Raw genomic sequence first — 20,351 nt, forward strand, 5'->3', positions numbered from 1 at the left:
CTTTATAGTGCTTTTATAATTTCAAACCTTCATGGGAATGCTATATAAATGTCTAATTATTTTTAAATTTATGATCACAAATTGGTTGTGTATTTCCGTTCCGCTACATCGTTTTGCTATTCGATTCCGTCGTCACATGTACACATACCAGTTTCACCTCACCAGCCCATGGTGCAGCGGATGATGGTCCGCCGATCCGTTATCGATTGAAAATCAATCTTGTGTCACTTGCGACAGTTGATCTCTTGACCGAACACAATCAACAATATATGCTGGCGAATGATGGCGGCGGTAGTGATCACCATGCTAGAGCGAAACGAAAGCTCCTCGTGGGCCCGCCACGGCACACTGACGGAAGTGGCCATTCCTCCTCCCCCAACCGTATCTCGGTCCCGGTTGACTGATACCCGTTCGCGGCTGGCACAGTACGTGCCGTCGCCCTCGTGCTGCTGTGCGGTCAACCCAACAAAAGGCGGTTCATTAGAACGTGAACAGCACTCGCAAGAGCGGAAACTGAAACTTGTCTCTCCCCCTCAGCCTTTGTGGTGATGAGTGCGGCAGAATTGAAAATAGAATCTGCGACAGTTTTCTCCCCTGGGATTCGTTCTCCCCTCGGACCTCCCTTTTCCCTTCGTCCAATTCAACTGTGGTGGACGGTTTGGTTAAGAACCTTGAACTTTTTTCCCGCCTCTCTTTGCCGCCTTCCACTCATTGTGTGTTTGAAGGCGGAAGGAGGGAGTGTGTTGTGAATGAATAGATCAATTCAGCCGAGCCAAATGGGGAACCAGGAAGACCATTCGGCTGGTGGAGCGGCTAGTGGACAAATGGAAATATACACACCATCACCACCACCACCCATCCTATCGGAGCAAACTCTTCCTATTTGCCTGCATAAGGGCATGTGCAGTACAGTGCGAGAGCTGGCAAAATGGGCACAGTGGATGGCAAAGCCAAGGGATGAATGATGGCGATGGTTGAACAAGGTTTTATGAGATAACTCGTTTATCGCACTCGAAAGGAGAAGAATTTATGACGCGCGCGCGAGAGGAATTCACTGCGATGACGCGCGGCTCGTCTAATCGTGTACGTGGAAACGAATAAACATGAGCTTTATTGTGGGGTGTTCTTCGTATTTCTTGCTTGCAAAACGATTGCACTAAGCAAACGAAAGACACACCTACCATTGTTTTGTTTTGGCAGGGAGAAGCGTAAGAGATGATTTTGCTGCTTTGGTCATCTTCATGTAGTCAGCTTGAATATTAATAATTATTATATTCCCATTCCACTACTCTCAAATTAACGTGTGTTTTCCCCCGATTTTCCTTTTCTTAGCGCCTCTCGGAGAAACGCGACACGGAGCAACGGAGCGAAAATCTGGAGCTGCTGTCGAACGAGCAGCTGACGGAGGAGAAAGCCTCCGTCCAGCGTGCCCTGCTGTACCTCGAGTCGATGTACGGTCGACCGGCGAGCCGCGAGGAGCGTGACGCGGCCCGACCCCTGTACGACCGCTACCGGCTGATCAAGCGGCTGGTGAACCGTGCCAACTCGATCAGTGGCCCGTGCGGTGTGGCCAACTCGCAGATGCCAACCATACTCGAGCACGAGGCGCTCGCGATCGTCGGCACCACGACACCGTCCACCGATATCTCGCCGCCGTCGGCCACCTCCATGCTGCAGTCGCCCACGGACACGATGACCACGCCGAGCAGCAGCAGCAGCATCTCCGCATCCAACCAGCTGCCGGCGGCAGACGATTCCGAAGAAACGACGGCAACGACGAACACAACCACCAGCACCGCCGGCAACACGACCAGCAGTTCCGCGACGGAAAACATCCACTCGATGACGGCGGACGAGCTGTGGCAGCATTACGACGCGACGCGCGAAGAGAAGAAGGAGCTGCGCCGCACGATCAAGGACTTTGAGCAGCAGTTCGAGGAGACGACCGGGCGCAAGATGCTGAAATCGGACCGCAAATCGATCGAGGACACGTACGCTCTCTACAAGCAGAAGAAGGCCAAGCTGCGGCTGATCGATGCGCTCTTTAAGAAGCAAATGCAAGCCGTCTAGGGGCCGGGAGCGCCTGGGTGCTGCGGTCGTGCGGGATTTGAACGATGCCGGGCCGGTTTTGGTATTATTGTTTTGTAGTTTATGCCGGCAAAAGAGCATGTTGATGTCGTATGTTGATTTTGATGATCATAACACGCTGTTGTCTTGCGCAGCTGCCGATCCTCGCACGAGAAGAAGAACGACCCCTGTCGAAAACAGTCGGCAAACGAGAAAAATAACGAACCGAACGCGTACCCAAAAGTGAAAACTTAATCAAAAACACGAATCTTTTCCTGCAATGCGCCGACGAACGGGCTTTTTAAGGATATATTACATGCACGGTGGTGCGCGGTTGTTACAGCTCGTGCTTTTCGTTTTCGTTTTGCTGATCGTTTCAGTTCTGCGTTCTGCTTCTTCTTCTTTCTGCCTAACACTAGCGGGAGCGGTTGCTACACCAGTAGCTGCACTATTATCACTGTTCATTAATTGTATCGCAAAGCAGATGAGAAGCTAGAATATCGAAGAAGGCATTGAAAATGCGAAATAGGTAGTAGGATTACACAAACACAAAAACACATACACACACACACTGTTGGCAGGAAAGAAACTTTCTAAGCTCAACACACACACATACACTCACATATATACACAAGCAAACCGATGGTTGGCAAACAATTAGACTGCTGCTGTTGTTGGTTTTAAACACAAATATTATGTTATTTTCATCGGTTCGTTAGTTTTTCGTAAGTTTGGAATGAATGTTTTGTTTGCGACTTTATTTTCTTTCTGTTTTCATTTATTTCGTTTCACGTGGTGTCTATTAACTGTTAACTGAACTATTAGAAAGACTATTGCATTGTTTTTAAGTATTTTTACACAAAGCGCGGCGCCCCCTTCTATAATGGGGAGCTAGGCAAGGAAGGTGAGGACGAGTGAATGTGCGCGCGCGCGTGTGTGTATGTATATTTGAGTGTGAGTGCAGGAGAAAGAGAGAGAGAGAGAGAGAGAGAGAGAGAGAGAGAGAGAGAGAGAGAGAGAGAGAGAGAGAGAGAGAGATAGAGTGAATGCAAAAAGGATGGAGCGATACAAGCAAACAACGTTAAAAAACAAACTGTGGTACTGGTTTTGAGTGGCCAAAAGTGGTCAACAGTGCGTGAGGCGAAACAATACAAAAAAACGCTGTTTAGTAAGTAAAGAAAAACCCACACATCCATACTGAAGCAGTACAAACACGCGCTGCAATCTTTCAATAGCATGAATGAGAAGAGCATAAGAATGTTGAGAAAAAATAGATAAAATAAGAAGAAAAAAAGGGGAGGAATAAGGGGACATTAAACACAAAGGATAAGAAAACAAATACAACAAACATACAAAAAGTAAACAAAACAAATGCATACAAATACATTTTATAGCTCAATAAGAGGAAAAGGAAGAAAACAGTTGAGATTGGGAGCAACTGAATGAAAGAAAAGAACACACACAGCCCCCTCAGACACGATACAACAAAATGGAAAATGAACACGTGATGCAAAGAAGAAGTAAGAAGAAGAAGAAAACAATGGAAACAAAGAACAAACAAAATCTATATACACATATTTACAAAATTAAGAATACGAACGCTGTGTGCGTGTGAGCGATCGCGGACGAAGAAGAAGAAAAAGAAGAAGTGGTTCCAAATGTTCTTTTTTTCTTTGGAAAACCTTTGATAGTAGATTAGCAGAAAGATGGGTAAGAGGAAAGCGGGAGAAACATTGTTCGAAATCGTTGTTTAATTCGCTTTTTTTATTTCTTACACAAACACAACTGGTTACTTGTTTTTCCGATCGATCATTCTACCGATTGAGGTTGGAGAACGGAATGTTACGGGAAAAACAACAGTACCATCATCACTTCACAAGTTCACATAAGGTACGATAAGTAAGAACAATAGTTAAAGTACTAATACGTCTATTATCCGCTTCACACATATACAGGGAGCACACTGCTAAGTGCTTCAATAATAGAGAATCCTTTTTTAACTGGTAGGACAACACAGAAACACACACACACACAAATTAGGGCTCCAAAGGGTCTGTATCTTATCTTCCGGCATACGAAACCTAAGTCTACTCCATACATCAACCTTAACCGTTATACAACACTACATCAACACTTATCAGCAAACATAACCATAGGAAGAGATGGTCTGAAGAGAGAGAGAGAGAGAGAGAGAAAGAGAGAAGTAGGGCTAGAGTATAAAAAAACATTAAAGTAAATTACGAAAGGAAGGGGAACGCTTTAAAAGGATCCACGATTCACTCATATACTGAAAATGATGGTACACATTGATGCAATTATGGTTTTTGCTGTTTTGTCGCGCTAGGCATAGGCAGAAGAGAAGCGGAGAGAAACAAAACAAAACAAACAAACAAGCATGAAGACGATTTCGTGTTCTGCATTGGCATTGGCGTTTTTTGTAGCTCTTTAAAAAGCATCCAAGCAGTGTAGTACACACTTATTATGAATTATTATGATTATTATAATTATAACGATTACCTTTAATGTACGATCACTACCAGAGCTCTAGTGTTCGATCGCGGTGGAATGGAAGCATTACTGCTGTGTGATTGATAGTGGCCACGCGGTGGCTCCGGAAACCCGCAAGCGGCCATGTTCGGATGTTCTCTAAGAACGATGATTTATGAAATGTGAATCCCGTGAAGATGGTGGTGGTGATGACCGTTGGCTGGCGTTTTGTGGAGCATGGACGAATACGGAGGTAGTGTGTGTGCGTGTGTGTGTGTGGCCACTCGAAGAAAGAAGCCAAGTAACATGAACGATAATACAAATAGTAAGTAAAGCATTAACATTATTACGATGTAATGGGCATGTAATGGAGAGAAACGCGTGCGCGAAGCGAGAAGAATGGTTCTACAAGAATAAAACCCGATGGTGTGACATAATATTGAAAGGTTAAGTAACGGAGGAGAGCATTCGTTTCAATAGTGCTGGTACGTCCGAATAGCAACAGTGTTGCGGGGAATGGTATAACATTTATTAAACAAATTATTGCATTGAATGCAGTTGGATTTATGGAAGAAGAGGGTGGTTAACAAAATCAGATCGCATCATAAAAACGCACAGGTACGCATTAGGCGGCGAACCCAGCTTCCAACCGCTTCAAATAGTCCTTGCGACAGTCCATCTCGTCTGCTGGACGGTTGTACGGCAGCCAGACCGGTTCGCCAACAAAGTAACGCTTGGCTTTGATGTAGTTCTGTAATGGCAATTGTATTGCGTGTTAATTTTCTGCCCCGTAAGTCCCCTTCTAGGGTATTACCTTCATGTCCAGCGTGAAGCGATGATAGATTCCACTGGGAATAATGATCAAATCACCGGCAACGACCTCGATCCGTACCCATGCATCATCCGGACCACTAAAATAGTGGGAAAGGACAATATTACAATAATAAAAACCCACTTTCAACCAATCCGCCCACCCCACCGGGATTGATCACTCACTTGCGCACGTCGAAGTAACCGGAACCATCCAGCACCAGCCGGATCTCCTCGTCCGTGTGCAGATGCTCGGTGAAGAACGACTTCAGCTTGTTGGCGTAATCGGGCAAGCACGCCTCGGAGCAGGTGATTTCGTCCTCGTAGGAGTAGCCCCGATCGTTGCGGATCTTCCCCAGCACCCCATCCGTATCGTACGTTGGAATGTTAATCTGCGGAAGGCAATCGTTTTGTGAAGGATGGATGTATTGGCTACCGGCTTCGGCTTCGCACTAGCTTACCTTAAAATATTCCACCCCGGTGCTTTTGAACAGCTCGTCCAGCGTCAGGAACTTGGGCGGATCGAGCTGGTGCTCCAGACGCTGATCGGTCGGCTCACTGTCCATAAACCAGGCACGCACCATTGTGTGAGCTAGATTTTACGAGGGAAAACAAACGCAGCTGCTTCACGGGCGATTAAATTGATAACTGGCGAAGGAATGTGGCGCGCAGGTTCAAAAACCCTTTTTTTGTTAGAGCTGGCTTTTGATAAGAAAATTGGCTGTAAAATTGTTCTTTCCAGAATGCTGTCAGTTGAGAGAGGTGTTTGTAAACACATCATCAGACAGCATTCGATCGCTCGATCATGCGGACAATTTCATGCTTTCTTGAGGAATGCATACATTATTGCAATAATATGATAATTGCTCATTTTAAACACTTTTTTTTGCTTAATTGTATCGATCAATAAAATGGAATTTGTTTAAAATCGAATTAAAAACATATGCTCACTGTGCCACCAAGGTATATACTTCTTCTTCTTCTTCTTTGGGTGATGGGGTTTGTCCTCCTATGATGTTGTGGGACATCATAATCAGAGGTTGACCATCTTGATTGTTAGAGAGACCTTGCAGTCTATTTCTCTTTATTTTTTTTTTATTTTTTTTTTCTCTTCTTTCAGTATTTGGTTGTCACATCGTTTATTTCACGGGGTTTGATACTCAGATTGTTTTGTGTTGTCTGTTGGGTGTTGTTTTTGTGTCCGTTTTTTTGAGTTTGGTGTGTATGTGTGTGTGGGTAACTATACTGGGTTTTGAAAACAAAATTCAGTTAGTTTCCATCTGTTTGTGTTGTTCCATTTATTTCTCTAATTAATTATAGTTATCTATGCTATTATTTTTTTTCTCTTGTTTGTTTGTTTGTTTGTTTGTTTGTTTTTTTTTTTGAGGTTTTAGGGAGATTTTTTTTTTCTTTAAATGATCTTCCATTGCAGGAAGAGATAAAAGATGTTTCTCCTTTTCCTCTCATTCTTTTCATATTTCTATGTGATTTTGTTTTATGAAATTTATAATTTGCCTTATTGTTTTTCCAGAGGGTTCTCTCCATGTTTTTCGGAAATCTTCAAATTTTGTTCTATTGTTATTGTTATTGTTATTATTATTGTATTTAGGACAGTCAAAGATCATGTGCCATCCTGTATTTGATTTTCTGCAATTTTCACATTCACCTTTTTGGGTTATTTTCATTTTGGCTAGCCAGTAATCTGAATAGTCATGCCCGGATAATATTCTGTTCATTATATAATATAGGTATATACAGATAATGCGTTGAAGTTTGACATTTACATCAAACCACCCGTTCGAGCAAATCTGCTCGAGTGGCAATCTGAAAAAATCAATCAAAAAATAAATAGAAAATGCTTCATGTTGTGAATGATTCCCCTGTTTTCTCTTACTTTATACAAATTTTTTGTTAAAATAAACTCTTTCCAAACCTTCACCGTGTGCGCGCAACTGCTCGAATGATTGCAATGCATCGTCCCGCCGGGCCCAAACAACAAAATTGCACGCCGCACGCGCCGCTGTCAAACGCGCAACAATGCCCAAGGTGCGCGCACAGAGCTGTCCCGCCCCACAGCGGGAGCACGAAATTGTTTGTTGAGCACGCCGAAATGAAGGAAGAAGAGTGAGTGGCGCTGTGTGTGTGTGTGTGTGGCTGTTTTTTCCCTACGTCGCTCGGGCCTCGCTCATTCCACCGTGCAGTAGAGGTGTATTTTTATTGCGAAGAAAAGCGTACGCGTGTAAACCTAGCGCGCATCGCTATCAGGAGGTGTGCGAAGCGAAGGTGTGTGTGCGTGCGCGTGATAATATCCCTGCCCCCCTAGTGCAAGTGCGTGCAACGGGGCAAATCTTCCCCGTTCTAGGCTGTGTGTTGTGTGCCGAGCAAAAGCAAAAGGGTCGTGCGGCAGCGACGGTGACGGTGGCGGTCCCTGTTGTTGTGGAAACCAAAGCGCACTAAAAGTTGGACCTAGTGCGGCTGCAAAACAAAAAGAAAAAAAAACCCTCCCGAAACGATTGACTTCCGCCACGAAAAGGTCCATTGAACGGGGTGCAGGGAAGGTGCAGAAGTGTGGAACAACCGTGAAGGGGTGGGGGGGGGGAAGGGAAACGGAGGAAAAGGAAGAATCTCCGACGTCTCGTCGATATCTAGAGCACACCGCGCTCGACCCACACACACGCACACACGCACACACGCACACACATCAGCAGCGGAGTGTCAGTTGGGTGCGGGTGCGCGGTAGCCAGCGGTGTTGTGCACAAGGGAAGCGGGAGGGGGTTAGAAAAGTTGACAACCGAAAAGTATCATGGCGTAAGAGAGAAACACACACACATACACACAGTAGGCGAGCAAGCAGCAGCAGCAAACGAGTAAAAAAAGGTTCGGTGCGTTTTAAGGGAAAAGGTTTCCAGAGGCTTTTTGCCGCCGACGGAGTGTCCCTCACTGTGTGTGTCTCTCTCTCTTTCTCGTAAGCTCTCTTCATCCCTCGGTTCCGTGTGATTGTGCGTGTGCGTGTTTACAAATGCTCGATGGATTGTGGATTATTGCATTCGGTCGTTCATTGATAAAAGGCCCATCATCTTCATCGTCGCCCCGAAATCGCGTGTGTGTGTGTGCAGTAGCAGCAGTGTGGCTGCTTTTCCGGTTTGTCGGATTTTTCGGCCACACAGTCCCGTCAAGAGAAAGCCCAACAGCCCCCGACAGTGGTTGCTAGGTACACAGGGGGAGGGGATGCGGACGGGCGCGGAAGATAATATAGAGTGACTATGTAATTGCAGAACACCCCACCGCCCTGCATTCCACCTCCCCCAGTGCTGCCCGCTGCGTGTCTGTTCCACCAACATTGCCTTCCTTCGCTTCCTGGCCCGTGTTTCCTAACCTTTCGGCTGCGGGTGTGATTTGTTGGCAGAATTTCGTGTGATGATAGAGAGATAGAGGGCGCGCGCGCTTGAACCCCGATGGATAAGGTGGTGCTGTGGTGTGTAGTTCTTGGTGTGAACAGTGAAGAGGAATAGGACAAGGGAAGGTTGTGGGAGAGGAACACCAGCGCAGCAGTACCCTTTGCGTCGTGTTGTTGCGTTGGTGCGTTTGTGTGTCGCTGCTGGTGGGGAATGGGTGGCCACGCATTGAAGACACTAGCAAAGAAGAGCAGGCGTTGAAGAGAGGGATGGTGTGGCGGTATGAATGGAAAACTAAATCGACCTGTGTGTGGGACGGGGACGGGAGGCAAACGATAGCCGTGAAATGCAAAATCGAAGAAGAATTTGGTTAATTTTTGGTCTAGCCATTACAAGTGCATGTTGAATAGGGGTGAAGGGGAGTTGGGGAGAAGTGGTGGTGCGGGGCTGCGGGAGGCTTTTCCCGTCACTCAGTTAGTTTTGCAGTGCAGTGCACACACAGCCCGGTGTTCCGTACGCGTACCCCTGTGTGTGTGTGTGTGTGTGTTGATGTCTCTGTTTGTGTAGCTGTGTGGCTGTGTGTAACGGGAAATTCATGTTTTTCATCTTCGTTTTCTTTTTCACCATCAGGTGGCAGTTTGTAAAGTGTTTGTGTGTGAGGAAAAGTTTTAGTGATTAAGAGCGGTTTAGAGGGAAGGGCAGTTAAAGCAAAAAGAAGACACAACACAAAAGCAAAAAGTTAAAAGTGAAAATCCGCTCGGCTCCTTCCGCCCACCTTCCAAACAGAATGGAGCGCATGGAGGTGGACGATTCGGCCGTGGTCGACCTTAGCCTCGGTTCCGGGCGCTCCTCGATCACGATCACACCGTCCACGGCGCGCGATCTGCGTGCGCTGGCGAAAAACTCCGGCCTCACCATCACGCCCGCCCTGCCGCCCGTTTCCGCCTCCCATCATCACGGAAGCAACAGTGGTGGTGGTGGTGGTGGGAACCTAGGCAGTGCTATGAGTCCGGGTGCTGCTGCCGTTGCTGCACCACAACAACAACAACAACAACCCCCACCACCGACAATGAGCAGTGGAGGGGGAGTAGGAGGGGCAGCATTGGGAGGAGGAGAAACGGGCAGCACATCGCCCATCCCGGGGCGGCGCGTTCTGCGACCCCGCACGGAGGTGAAATCGTACGCGGAAGTGCCCGACATCGTGCTGCTGCCGGCAAAGGTGAACGGCCGGTCACAGAACGGTAGTGGTGGCGGTGGTGGTACCGGCAGCGTTACGACCGGGCTGTCCGAATCCGAGGACGAGGAGATGCCGCCGGTCTACCCAATCAAGGAGCTGACGGCGGCCGAAATCTGCGAGCGCGAGCGCGGCCTGCGGAAGCTGCGCGAGGAGCTGCGCAGCGAGGAGACGAAGCTGGTGCTGCTGAAGAAGCTGAAACAGTCGCAGCAGGTCATGATGAAGGAGAACCTGATCGTGACGCCGAGCAACGCGAACCTGTCGAACCCGCTGGCCGCCATCCCGGCCGCCCTGACCAAGGGTTCGCTGAGCGTCACGCCAACGAACGCCGTGCCACTGCCAGCCCACTCGAAGTCATCCTCCTCCTCCTCCAGCAAACCCATCTCCAACCCGGTCAAGTAAGGATGCCTTTCCTTTGTGTGTGTGTGTGTGCGTCCCTGTATGCTGTTAATAACATCCCACCTTCCTCCTTTGCCCACTGTTTCAGCAATCGAGGCTCACCGTTAAACATTACGCCGGTGCCGAAGGTATCGCTCACCCAAAGACCGTCCCTGCCGGGCGGCGCCACGCTAACGCCGAGCAGCCCCGGCCAGCGGTTGCCGATCGGGCTGAGCCGGGGCGCGTCCAATCTCATCATCACGCCGTCGGTGACGATCACGCCGACCAACGCGCCCACCGCCGCCATGAAGCAGCGCAATGTGAGTCGACCGCGAATGTAATGTTTATTCCGGTCCCAGTAGTTTCGTTGGGCTCTATCAAGAACGGTTTCACTGGGCGGGTGTGGCTTGGCGTACGGATAAGGAACAAGCGAATGATCGGTTCTTTTTTTCTTTTTTTTCTCTCTTTTCCTCCCACATGCACTCGACGCTCAGAGCCAGAATCTTGGGCAGCTTAGCAGCTCGGTATCGATCACACCAACGCCACCGATTCCGGCCCAGATCAGCTGCACGACCGTGGAACCGGTCTCGCTGAAGGTGAGTAGACGTGGGAGAGAGATAGTGAGAGGTTCACGAGTTCTGCATTGATAAGTTTTCACAAATTTCGTTAAAAAAAAAATGGTTGATGAGTGCTAAATTGATAATTTTCATTGATTGATTAGGAAACAAAGTGAAATGTTCCATGGTGTGTTTAATTGTTTTTACATCACCACTTTTCAGCGAGCTATTTTTCGACCGTCTGTGTGTCTTTGTATGTTTTTTGGGATTTAAATGACAACACTACACACACACCCATCGGGTGAGGCAAATGAAGCATGCGCGACCTGTTTACACACGGAGAAGGCCCTTATCTACCCGTGTGGCAGACGATCGTGACATTTGGGGTCATCCGGTACCAAACCGTTGTTACCCTATGTAGGGTGCAGTGTGTTTCATTCCGCGCAACATAACACGACCGCTACGCAATCGTTTCACTGAATCGCCCTAATCGCGTTGTCGATCGTGGCTGGAATTTGAGTGTAATGTGGAGAGTCCCTGGAACAAGCGCGGAGTTGATTATCGCTTTGTAGGATTTTTTTGGTAAATCAATCCGGGCGGATCGTGTCGCAAATATTCAATTGCAAATGTAACCAAATGACCCATTGTTTAATGGGTTTGGTCCTCTGTATAATCTATTTGCAGAATAATATGTTTTTTACAGCAATTATGGCAATTTTAAGACATGAAGTAATGTTTGATATATTCACTCAAATATTTACAAAGGAAATACGAAGACAATCACATAATATGATTGTGAATCATTCCTGTTTTTCTACGTAGAGAATTAATTCTACTTCGTCTAGATTTCAATGTCTATGCTGTAGAATTCTGCTTTCGCTTGTAGGCGACGCATAACAACTCACTTACAGCGATAAGACGAAATGAGTCACCGAAAGATAAGCAGTGGTCTGCAGGGAGCCGGCTCCAATGTGGCAAATTCTAATTTTGCCTTATTTTCCCTTTCCACGCCACAATTACAGCGCGATCGCGATCAATCGACCCGCGAAGACCCGCAAAGCCAAGCCCAACGGCAAGCGTCCGCCAAGCTGGCACTCCGGAAGCAGCTAGAGAAAACATTGCTTCAGGTAAGACAAACAACCTACCAACAATGTGATTTTTTGTGCTGCGCAATTCAACCATATCTATCTCTTCTATTATTCCGAACAGATTCCACCACCCAAGCCGCCACCGCCGGAGATGCACTTTGTGCCGAACCCGAGCAACATCGAGTTCGTCTATCTGCTCGGGCTCGAGCACGTGGTGGACTATCTGACGAAGGACAAAAAATCGAACCCACCGCAGCACCCGTACCGGTGCGCGCAGTGCAAGATCGACTTTACGCCCGTCTGGAAATGGGAGAAACAGGGTAAAAGAGGAAATCCCACTTTTCAGAACAGTCCAGGTTTTGTGTTGTTTCCTTTCTTTTTGTCGCCATCAAACACCCTCGCCATTGCCGCCACCCGCGACTAAGCGTGGCGAGCGGGTGCGATGGTTTCTATGTGTCGAAGCGCACGAAAGAGCATACAAATGATTGCTAACGTTTTTCTTTGCTTTGTGTTGTTTCCCCCCTTTTTGCTTTTCTCTCCCCTCATCCGGCACACAGTTGGCAAGGATCCGAAGGTCATCTGCGAGCAGTGCGTGACGAGCAACGTGAAGAAGGCCCTGAAGGCCGAACACACGAACCGTCTCAAGACGGCGTTCGTGAAGGCGCTGCAGCAGGAGCAGGAAATCGAGGCCCGGCTGGCGGCCCAAAGCAGCCCCTCGCCGGTCGACATCCATCCAACGCCCTCGTCTACCCCGGGACTGCGCGAGCAGCGTGAGCTGCGCGAGCTGGAGCAGGCGCAGCAGCAGGCCCAGCAGGCCGCCGCCCTGCAGCATCTCCAGCAGCAGCAGCAGCAGCAACAGCAGCAGGCGGCAGCAGCCGCAGCAGCAGCGGCAGCGGCTGCCGCCCAACAGGAGCGACAGGAGCGCCAGCAGCGCCAGAAGGAGCAGCAGGAACAGCTGCGCCAGCAGCAGGTACAGCTGCAGCAGCTACAGCAGCAGCAACTACAGCAGCAGCAGCAACAACAGCTTCAGCAGCAACTGCAGCAACAGCAGCTGCAACAGCTGCAAGAACAGCAGCAACAGCAGCAGCAACAGCAGCAAAGTCGCCATCACCATCTGCACCAGCTGCATGCGGCCCACCTGCAGTCGCAGGCGCCCTCAAAATCGAAAACTCCCACACCGACCCCGCGCCCAACGCCCACACCACCGAACCAGCATCAAACACCGCCGCCCGCGTCCAGCTCCCGCTCCAGCCGGCACAGTGCGACGGCAAACGCGACGGCAGAGGCGGCCGCCGCCCAGCTTACGGCGCTGGCCGGGCTGGGCGGGCTGGGCCAGCTCGGCGCGCTCGGCAACTTCGGCAGCCTGGGCAATCTGGCCAATCTCAGCAATCCGACGGCAACGGCCGCCGCCGTCCAGGCAATACAGCAGCAGTTCTTTAGAGGTTTGTGCCGCCTGCTAAATGCTAAATGAGGCACCATATCCACTAAAGCCCGCTCTTCTTTGTTTCCACCGTTCACAGGACTGCAGCAAAACCTACAGGCCGGTAACCTAAACATGAACAGTCTGCAGGCGCAAATGATGCAATTTTCGCCCCTACTGTACTCCTATCAGCTGGCAATGGCTCAAGCAGCAGCGGGTAAGTGCGGACAGCGTTTCCAGTCGAGATTTAAACCGTCGGAACAAATTATTAATCATACACTTTCATCCTCGTGCCGTACAGCTTCATTATCGGCCGCCGGTAAGGGTTCCTCGATAGCCGAAATGCAGCGTGCGATAGAGCTGCAGCGTCAGTATCAGGAGATGATGTCCCAATCCAACCCTGGGCCGAGCAACAGTAGACAAAATAATTGGAAATCTTAAGCAAAGCAACCCGCTGGAGAGAATGAGAGAGCGAGAGCGTGCGGAATGGTCCATTTGGGTAAAAAGTGATGTCAACATACAGCAGCAGGCAACTTTAATGACTTTAAGAGCAAAAGTAGGCGCCATGAGCGTACTGTGACTGCGACTTCGAGACGACTTCCGTCCGAATTCGTCGTCTTCGCCGCTTGTATGCCAATGGACAACCGCACGCATACACACACAGACACACAAACACACTAAACCCAAACAAAAAGGACGTAAATTTCATGCAGAGAAGGCTTCTTTGCCGACCGGCCGGCAGACTGACTCTGGCTGGCTTTAAATGCTATGAAGGTCGAACGATGGGAGGCGGCAAACGTAGTGAGTGCTGTTTTAGTGATAAGCGATACTTTCTGTTTATATGTTTTATATCATATTCTTTTCTTTTTTTGTACACTGACGATAACTAAGATCGTACGTATTAGGACGGTAATTTTTAGTTAATTTTGTGGCTAGTTTTTGTTTGAACAAAGGCAGAATTTTGTTCGCTCACGTTTCGAAGAACGCAAGTTCACACTAAGGTACTACTACTACTAAACGACGCACACCTCCACATTACGCACCAGCGACAGAAAACCCCCGTAAGAAATCGAGCTAGAAAGCAACGCGATTATCAACTCGTCCCGATCACGTCGATTCGCGTGTGATAAAGTTAGCTCTAGAGGAAGGTGTGTCGAAATGCACCTTTTAACAGTCACTTTTTGGCAGTTTAGGGAAAGGCACCCGTGGATTGGCCTTTACCCAGTCCATCCCGTCGTTGGTGCTGTCGTGCGTATATATGTGTGTGTGTGTGTGTTTTGTTTTGCGTGTGTAATGCACGTGTTTTGCCTTTTGATAGCGACGATAAGCGTGTGTTTTCGTTTGGCCACATTTAAAGTTTTATTCAGCTGCACACTTGAATAGCAATGTTTGATTTTTCCACTAAACACACACACACATACATATATGGAATTATACACTATTAGGAAGATAATTAGGCACCATGGTTTGCAGTGGCTTTCTTACTACTAGTACTACCACCTAATACTATTGGGGTAAATTGTGTTTTTGCGCTTTAAGCAAAAACACACACACACACACGCAAAAGTGAATGAGGACAGGTCGATGATAGTAGCAAGGCGGGAATATTGAATTTGATTATAAGTTTAAAGTTCAAATCAAAGTTTTTTGTTGTTGTTGTTTTGTCGAATAATGTGAATTGCTGCTAAACCACAGAGTTGCGTATAATTTCCCAATACTGGAGCTCTAGTCTGTATGAAAAGGCTAATTTACAGCAGTTTTAACTTAAATTTAGCACAGCAAGACCAATTTCTAATCACTGACCATTCTCCTAAAAACACTTTGTGCAGGAAAATTATAATTTTGAATCTAACCAAATTGTACAATTGCGAGGCACAACACTTTGGCACTTTTGCTGAATGTTCGTTTGGTTCGTCAATGACAGTATCGAAATACGACCAAGTTAAGCCCCCAATCTGACTGATAATACGTGGTTTAGGTTTATTCACAGCAGGACAACCCAGTTCTGCGTGTGAACGGACTGCAAGAGCCACCGGGGCACTATTTGTTTCACATAATACTTCGTTTTCCTAGCTTCTTAAAGACTCTGTGTTTGTGTTTGAACGTGCATTGGTGACAGGCAGACAGGAAGGTGTAATAGGATTAAACATCCAACTGTGAATTATTCCTAATATCGACCTCTACGATACGAATAGACTATGGGAGACAACGGTCTTCCTACATTCAACACTCTCTCATCTTTATAGAAGAATAGGATGATTTGTCTGTGTCTTTAAATTTGTTACAAAAAAATCAAAAGATTGTTTTGTTTTCCCGTTCCCCCTTTTAATTGATCGAAACCAAGCCTTTTTTGGTTGCTTTTATAGCTTTATAGCCCCTTCCTATTGTACATGCCAGGATACTTCCACAGCTACCTTTTAGTTAAACCATGTGCCTCTGAGTGTGTGTAGAGTGTTTTTGTTAGGTGATAATTTCCCCGCATCCCCCCCCCACAATCTTTTGGGACTTTTTTTTCTGTTCTGTTTCTGCCCCTTAACACCTGAGTTTTTCCCTTTCGTTTCAAGCAATATGTGCTGAATACACATATAATATCAAGAGAGCGTTTCTACGTAAACTTACCTACCAAATATAAAGTAAACCATCGTAACTAAACCTATCCTAACGTAATGGAAGGACATTAACACACAACACTTTTCTGCTGACATGCATCATTATGATGATGATGATGATGATGGGGCTAAGCATATGATGGTTTAGCTGCAACATTCGAAACAATGAGGGGTGAAACAAATTCCCAATCAAATAACAAAACAAATCTTCTTCCCCCCCAGCCGCGCCGCTGTCCCTTCTCGTCAACAGTAGGGAATGTGATCCCGTTTCTCTAAATTGCAAAATTTGTGATAAACTTTTTGCGTTCTTGCCTGGGAATACAATTAGAACCGGCACACACGGTGCGCGCTCTGTGCAGGAATTATCGTTTGCTCAATTATACACAAGAGAGAAACTCGGGACTCGGGAAAAGGGTAGACAACGGCTACGTAAGGGAAGGAGAATCAAACTCTAAGACCTATTGTTTATTTTTATTAAGTATGCAAAGATCTGGGACACTTGAGAACAAGACCAAGGAGTAATAGAAGTAATAGAAGATCGTCTTTTTGAAAAACAAATAACCGATCTTGCACCATGAACACATTGATGCTTTCTTTTTGCACGCTTGTGTGCATCAGCAAAGTTGTTTTGTGCAACTGTACAACACACCATAGTTATGAGTTTAAATAGTTTACGTTAGTTAGACTTTTTTCTGTGTACAAACGTGTTTCGTTCTGTATTGCTTTATCAAATTATAATTTCATCTATATGACGTTTCATAGCCCATTTTGTTGAAATGTGGTTCATTTTTACGATTAGTTGTTTTCCCACTTCTTTTTTTTTTGTTACCCATTTTACAACAATGGTTCATGGTGAAAAACGGCCACACAAAACTTACACCGTGAGAGAGGCATGAGAAGGAGGTAACATCAAAAGTAGAGCAGCTATGCAAGGATAAGCTGTATTATGTTTTAAATTCAACGGTTATATTCTTTTCGAAATGATGCGTCAATACGCTTGCAAAAAGAAAAAAAGAAAGTAAAGCAAAAACAAAAAACAAACCAACAACCACAACAAGAAACAAAACTAAAAACAAGAGAGGAGGTTAAGTTAGCTTAAAGTTTAGACAAAAAGAGAAAATGGTAAGGTGGTAAGCGCGTGTAATGTAAGGATTGGAAGAGGAAAAAGTTTAACAAAAAAAACAAGAAGAAGAAAGTGGGTGAGACATATTTTAGGCAAATAACAATAACGAAAACAAAATTGAATAAGATGCTACAGTAAACATGTAAGGCTCTACTGTTAGGATGGAAGCGGTGTGGTATATGATATGATAAGACAAAAAGGAAAATGTGAGCGTGTGTGCGCGCGCGCTAGAAAGTAAACGCGGAAAAAAGTATAAGGAAAGGATGAAGGCGAAAAATTTACAAAGAAATTCTAAGTAATATTTTTTAAGTCTAGGCTAAAAAACGAATTTTGGTGGTCGTAAGGAAACAAAAACAAACAAGCAAAAAAAAGAAAGGGACGGAGAAAAGCGTGTTTTGCTCGAAAAGCGGTGTGAGTTTTTTTGTTTCTTCTATTTGATGATAGTTTGCTTGAGAAAGGACCGATCGAGGGCGTACGGTAACGAAACCGAAAGGAAGAAAGTGAGAGTAACAAGGACATGGTGTGTGTGAGTGAGGACGGACTAATCAAAACCACAGTAAAGAGAGCAGGCAATTTATTAAAATGCGCGAAATATGAAAAGAAATCTTTCTCTTCTCCTAAAACACACAAAATTAGGCCTTAACTTTACTTGTGTCACACAGTACCAAACACCCAAAGGGGGGAAGTCTTATTCTTCTTTTTATTCGAAAACATAATGGCAATATTTAGAAAAGGTCCTCCTATTTCTACGATTGTTTCGATCTCGCCAAACAATTCTAGACAACAAATGACAAAAACTAAGTACAAACTATGTTTTCGTTTTTTTCGGATCTGATTTATATCCCTCTCATACGATTTGGCCTTTTAAAATACTTCGTTTTTTTATTGTTCTTTTATGTGTTTGTGAAAACACATTCTCTAAATTGTTTAATATATTTTCTGTTAAATTTCACTCCCCCAAGACACACAGTTTGTGTATGGTGTATGGTAGATAGTCCACAGGAACGTTTCCAAGCTAAAAGAAAACCATACGCAGGCAGGCAGGCAGGTGTGTAAGAGCAATACACAAGCAAAAAAGAACGAAACAAAACCGACACACGACTTGACTTCAATTTTGCTATTAATTATCAGTAACACTGGATAATCGATATAAACAACAAAAAAAAGAACACTCGAAAGTAATAAAACTACGTTTTTAGTTGCTTTACTACAGTTGAAGGGCATTGAGAATGTTGAGAAAGAACAAAAGCAGTGACACACATTCTCTTGAGTCGATCAACGATCGAGTTCCCAGCGATCGACACTGTCCGATGGTTTTTAAATGATTGATACGTTTGCACTTCTTTCGCAAACAGAACTCCCGTTTTGAGCTGTTTGCAACAAAAGCACGATGCTGTGTGTACGTGTGTGTATGACGAACTTGTTCCCCCGATCGATGATGAGGATCGTCGTTATCAGTAAAAGAATGTACAACAAACATTCCCACACGCAGTCGCGTCAATCGTGAACGATCGAACGGCGGTTGTGGTTGTGTTCCAGTAGTAATTGCCCTGACAGTTGCATTTAGATCGCCCCCCAAAAAAAACCTACTTCTTGTAAAACATGAAGCTCAATTTTAGTTTACTACTGCTGTACGGTTTGGTGTTGATGCTGGCGCACTCCGCCACTCACGCAAAACCCCTGCGCGAAGGTGACAGTCAGCTGATAGCGGTAAGGCGGTGACCCTTTTGCTGTACTATGAAGGGTTCTCTTCACTAACCCCGAGACCGATTTTGCTCCCCTCCCCTCAGAGACTGCAGCGATACAAGCGACAGTTTTCGCTCAACTTTGGCGCCACGCACGAGGATGGGTACGGGACGGACGTGAACGCGGAAGCGATCGCCAGCCTGTGGAAAAGCCAGAGCGGCAACACCAAGCTGGACGGTTCGGCTAGCTACACGCAGCATTTCGGCGGCCTTTCGGGCGATGGTAAAGCGCGCATTAGCGGAATGTTGACTTTCTCGCACGGTTACTGACACGTGTCGTCCTTTCGCCACTTTCGGGTTGCAGGACGAGATTACCGGCTGAAGCTGAAGGTAGTTTTTACTCGCTAGGTTTACCCTCTTTCGGCTATGACGCTAGGTCACCAGAAGTCATCCGGGGAACGGAAAACAAACCGGTCATCATGATGTTGTACCTAGTAGCTACTAAGAGTATTAAACTCTCACACACGATAACACCGTGTTCCTTATGGCCGCACGTGTTGTTGCCTGTTGTTGTTTTTTTTTATTTACACGCCATATACGACCCTAAACAACCGATTTTGCATTGCCTACAAGTGTGTGTCTCTGTGAGAAGAATATTGGTGTGGTGGAAAAGGGACGAATGAACTCTCCCGGGGGCGAGATTTACTTCAGCTCGGGCAGGTTCGCCGGTGGCCAGGCCCACTGGCTGGCCGGTGCCTGCTTGGCCAACGGTTCCCAGGGTTTCCAGCCGAGCATCTTGCGCGCGAGCGTCAGCTCGTTTTCTGCCTGCACGATCAGCTCCTCCACCTGGCCACAGTTGATCTTTTGCTCGATTTCACGCACATTCGGAGTCTGAGTGGACAACGGCACAAAAATAAATGAGAATTGTAACAAAACAGCGGTTCGTCGGTCCACATCGCTCGGGTTGCTTACCGTGGCGACCACCTTGGCACGCTCGGATACGATCTGCTCGGTGTAGCGTCGGTAGGCCGCATCCTGGGGCATCTTCGAGACGGCACGCAGGATCTTGTTGTACAGCGCCGTCAGCGTGTGGTGCGGATTCTTGGCCACGTGCAATCCGGTCAATCCGGTAGCCTGCAGGGGAGAAGGAATAGGTGTGAGGTCCTTTCCATTCCGTGCCGGTTTATTTGTGACATAATCAGTGCAGCCTCTTTCGTGGGGGGCATACCTATTTCTACTGCCCAAGGCTTTTTTATGCACACTTTACCTACCTTCTTGATAACGCCGGCCATTGCGGAAGCTTTGCGTAAGTGGCTAAAAGTGGAAAAACAAACGTTAATAACAGTGTGGAGGCGAATTTTGTGAATAAAAACCCCGCAGCAATCGTACCGAGAGTGCTCGAGACTGGGAAAATAATATTTTCTTTTTCCTCACGCGACAAACGTCAGCTGTTGACAGCTCTACGCAGCTGAAGCGGCGACTACACGTCGCACGACCT

General features: G+C 46.7%; 5 protein-coding genes across 19 annotated transcripts in view; 3 read left to right on the plus strand and 2 right to left on the minus strand.

Moving 5' to 3' along the window:
• Positions 1–3,199, plus strand: part of LOC120950670 (protein FAM13A) — a 37,609-nt gene extending 34,410 nt beyond the window's left edge. For all 4 annotated transcript variants that reach the window (XM_040368897.2, XM_040368896.2, XM_040368895.2 and 1 more), the window contains one exon: positions 1,333–3,199. In XM_040368897.2, coding sequence (XP_040224831.2) covers positions 1,333–2,070 — 738 coding nt within the window. In that variant the 3' untranslated portion in view covers positions 2,071–3,199. The remainder of the gene's footprint in view (positions 1–1,332) is intronic.
• A 935-nt stretch (positions 3,200–4,134) lies between these two features.
• On the minus strand, positions 4,135–6,407 carry LOC120950674 (acireductone dioxygenase). Its single transcript, XM_040368912.2, has 4 exons — positions 5,826–6,407; positions 5,551–5,756; positions 5,369–5,465; positions 4,135–5,305 (listed from the first exon to the last, which is right to left on the minus strand). Exons 1-4 carry the CDS (start codon positions 5,946–5,948, stop codon positions 5,180–5,182), a joined length of 552 nt encoding a protein of 183 aa, XP_040224846.2. The 5' UTR covers positions 5,949–6,407; the 3' UTR covers positions 4,135–5,179.
• A 980-nt stretch (positions 6,408–7,387) lies between these two features.
• LOC120950671 (mastermind-like protein 2) lies at positions 7,388–18,380 on the plus strand. 11 transcript variants are annotated; one of them, XM_040368903.2, is made up of 9 exons: positions 7,388–7,488; positions 9,390–10,391; positions 10,481–10,691; positions 10,866–10,967; positions 11,951–12,055; positions 12,138–12,372; positions 12,574–13,458; positions 13,537–13,653; positions 13,738–18,380. In XM_040368903.2, exons 2-9 carry the CDS (start codon positions 9,547–9,549, stop codon positions 13,875–13,877), a joined length of 2,640 nt encoding a protein of 879 aa, XP_040224837.2. In that variant the 5' UTR covers positions 7,388–7,488; positions 9,390–9,546; the 3' UTR covers positions 13,878–18,380. The 11 variants fall into 11 exon arrangements, with proteins under 11 accessions (XP_040224837.2, XP_040224833.2, XP_049462613.1 ...); XM_040368899.2 differs by lacking the exon at positions 7,388–7,488 and adding an exon at positions 7,502–7,647; XM_049606656.1 differs by lacking the exon at positions 7,388–7,488 and adding an exon at positions 7,503–7,692.
• Positions 18,381–18,464: 84 nt separating this feature from the next.
• LOC120950677 (uncharacterized) lies at positions 18,465–19,406 on the plus strand. Of its 2 annotated transcripts, XM_040368916.2 has the most exons (3): positions 18,465–18,878; positions 18,959–19,136; positions 19,218–19,406. In XM_040368916.2, the coding sequence occupies exons 1-3, from the start codon at positions 18,771–18,773 to the stop codon at positions 19,259–19,261; spliced, it is 330 nt and encodes a 109-aa protein (XP_040224850.2). In that variant the 5' UTR covers positions 18,465–18,770; the 3' UTR covers positions 19,262–19,406. The 2 variants fall into 2 exon arrangements, with proteins under 2 accessions (XP_040224850.2, XP_040224849.2); XM_040368915.2 differs by having other exon boundaries at positions 18,959–19,406.
• On the minus strand, positions 19,392–20,332 carry LOC120950675 (NADH dehydrogenase [ubiquinone] 1 alpha subcomplex subunit 5). The gene is made up of 4 exons (XM_040368913.2): positions 20,243–20,332; positions 20,125–20,167; positions 19,826–19,987; positions 19,392–19,744 (listed from the first exon to the last, which is right to left on the minus strand). The coding sequence occupies exons 2-4, from the start codon at positions 20,143–20,145 to the stop codon at positions 19,556–19,558; spliced, it is 372 nt and encodes a 123-aa protein (XP_040224847.1). The 5' UTR covers positions 20,146–20,167; positions 20,243–20,332; the 3' UTR covers positions 19,392–19,555.
• Between the last annotated feature and the right edge of the window lie 19 nt (positions 20,333–20,351).

The sequence above is a fragment of the Anopheles coluzzii genome, chromosome 2 (genome assembly GCF_943734685.1).
Source record: "Anopheles coluzzii chromosome 2, AcolN3, whole genome shotgun sequence".
NCBI classification, from domain to species: Eukaryota; Metazoa; Arthropoda; class Insecta; order Diptera; family Culicidae; genus Anopheles; species Anopheles coluzzii.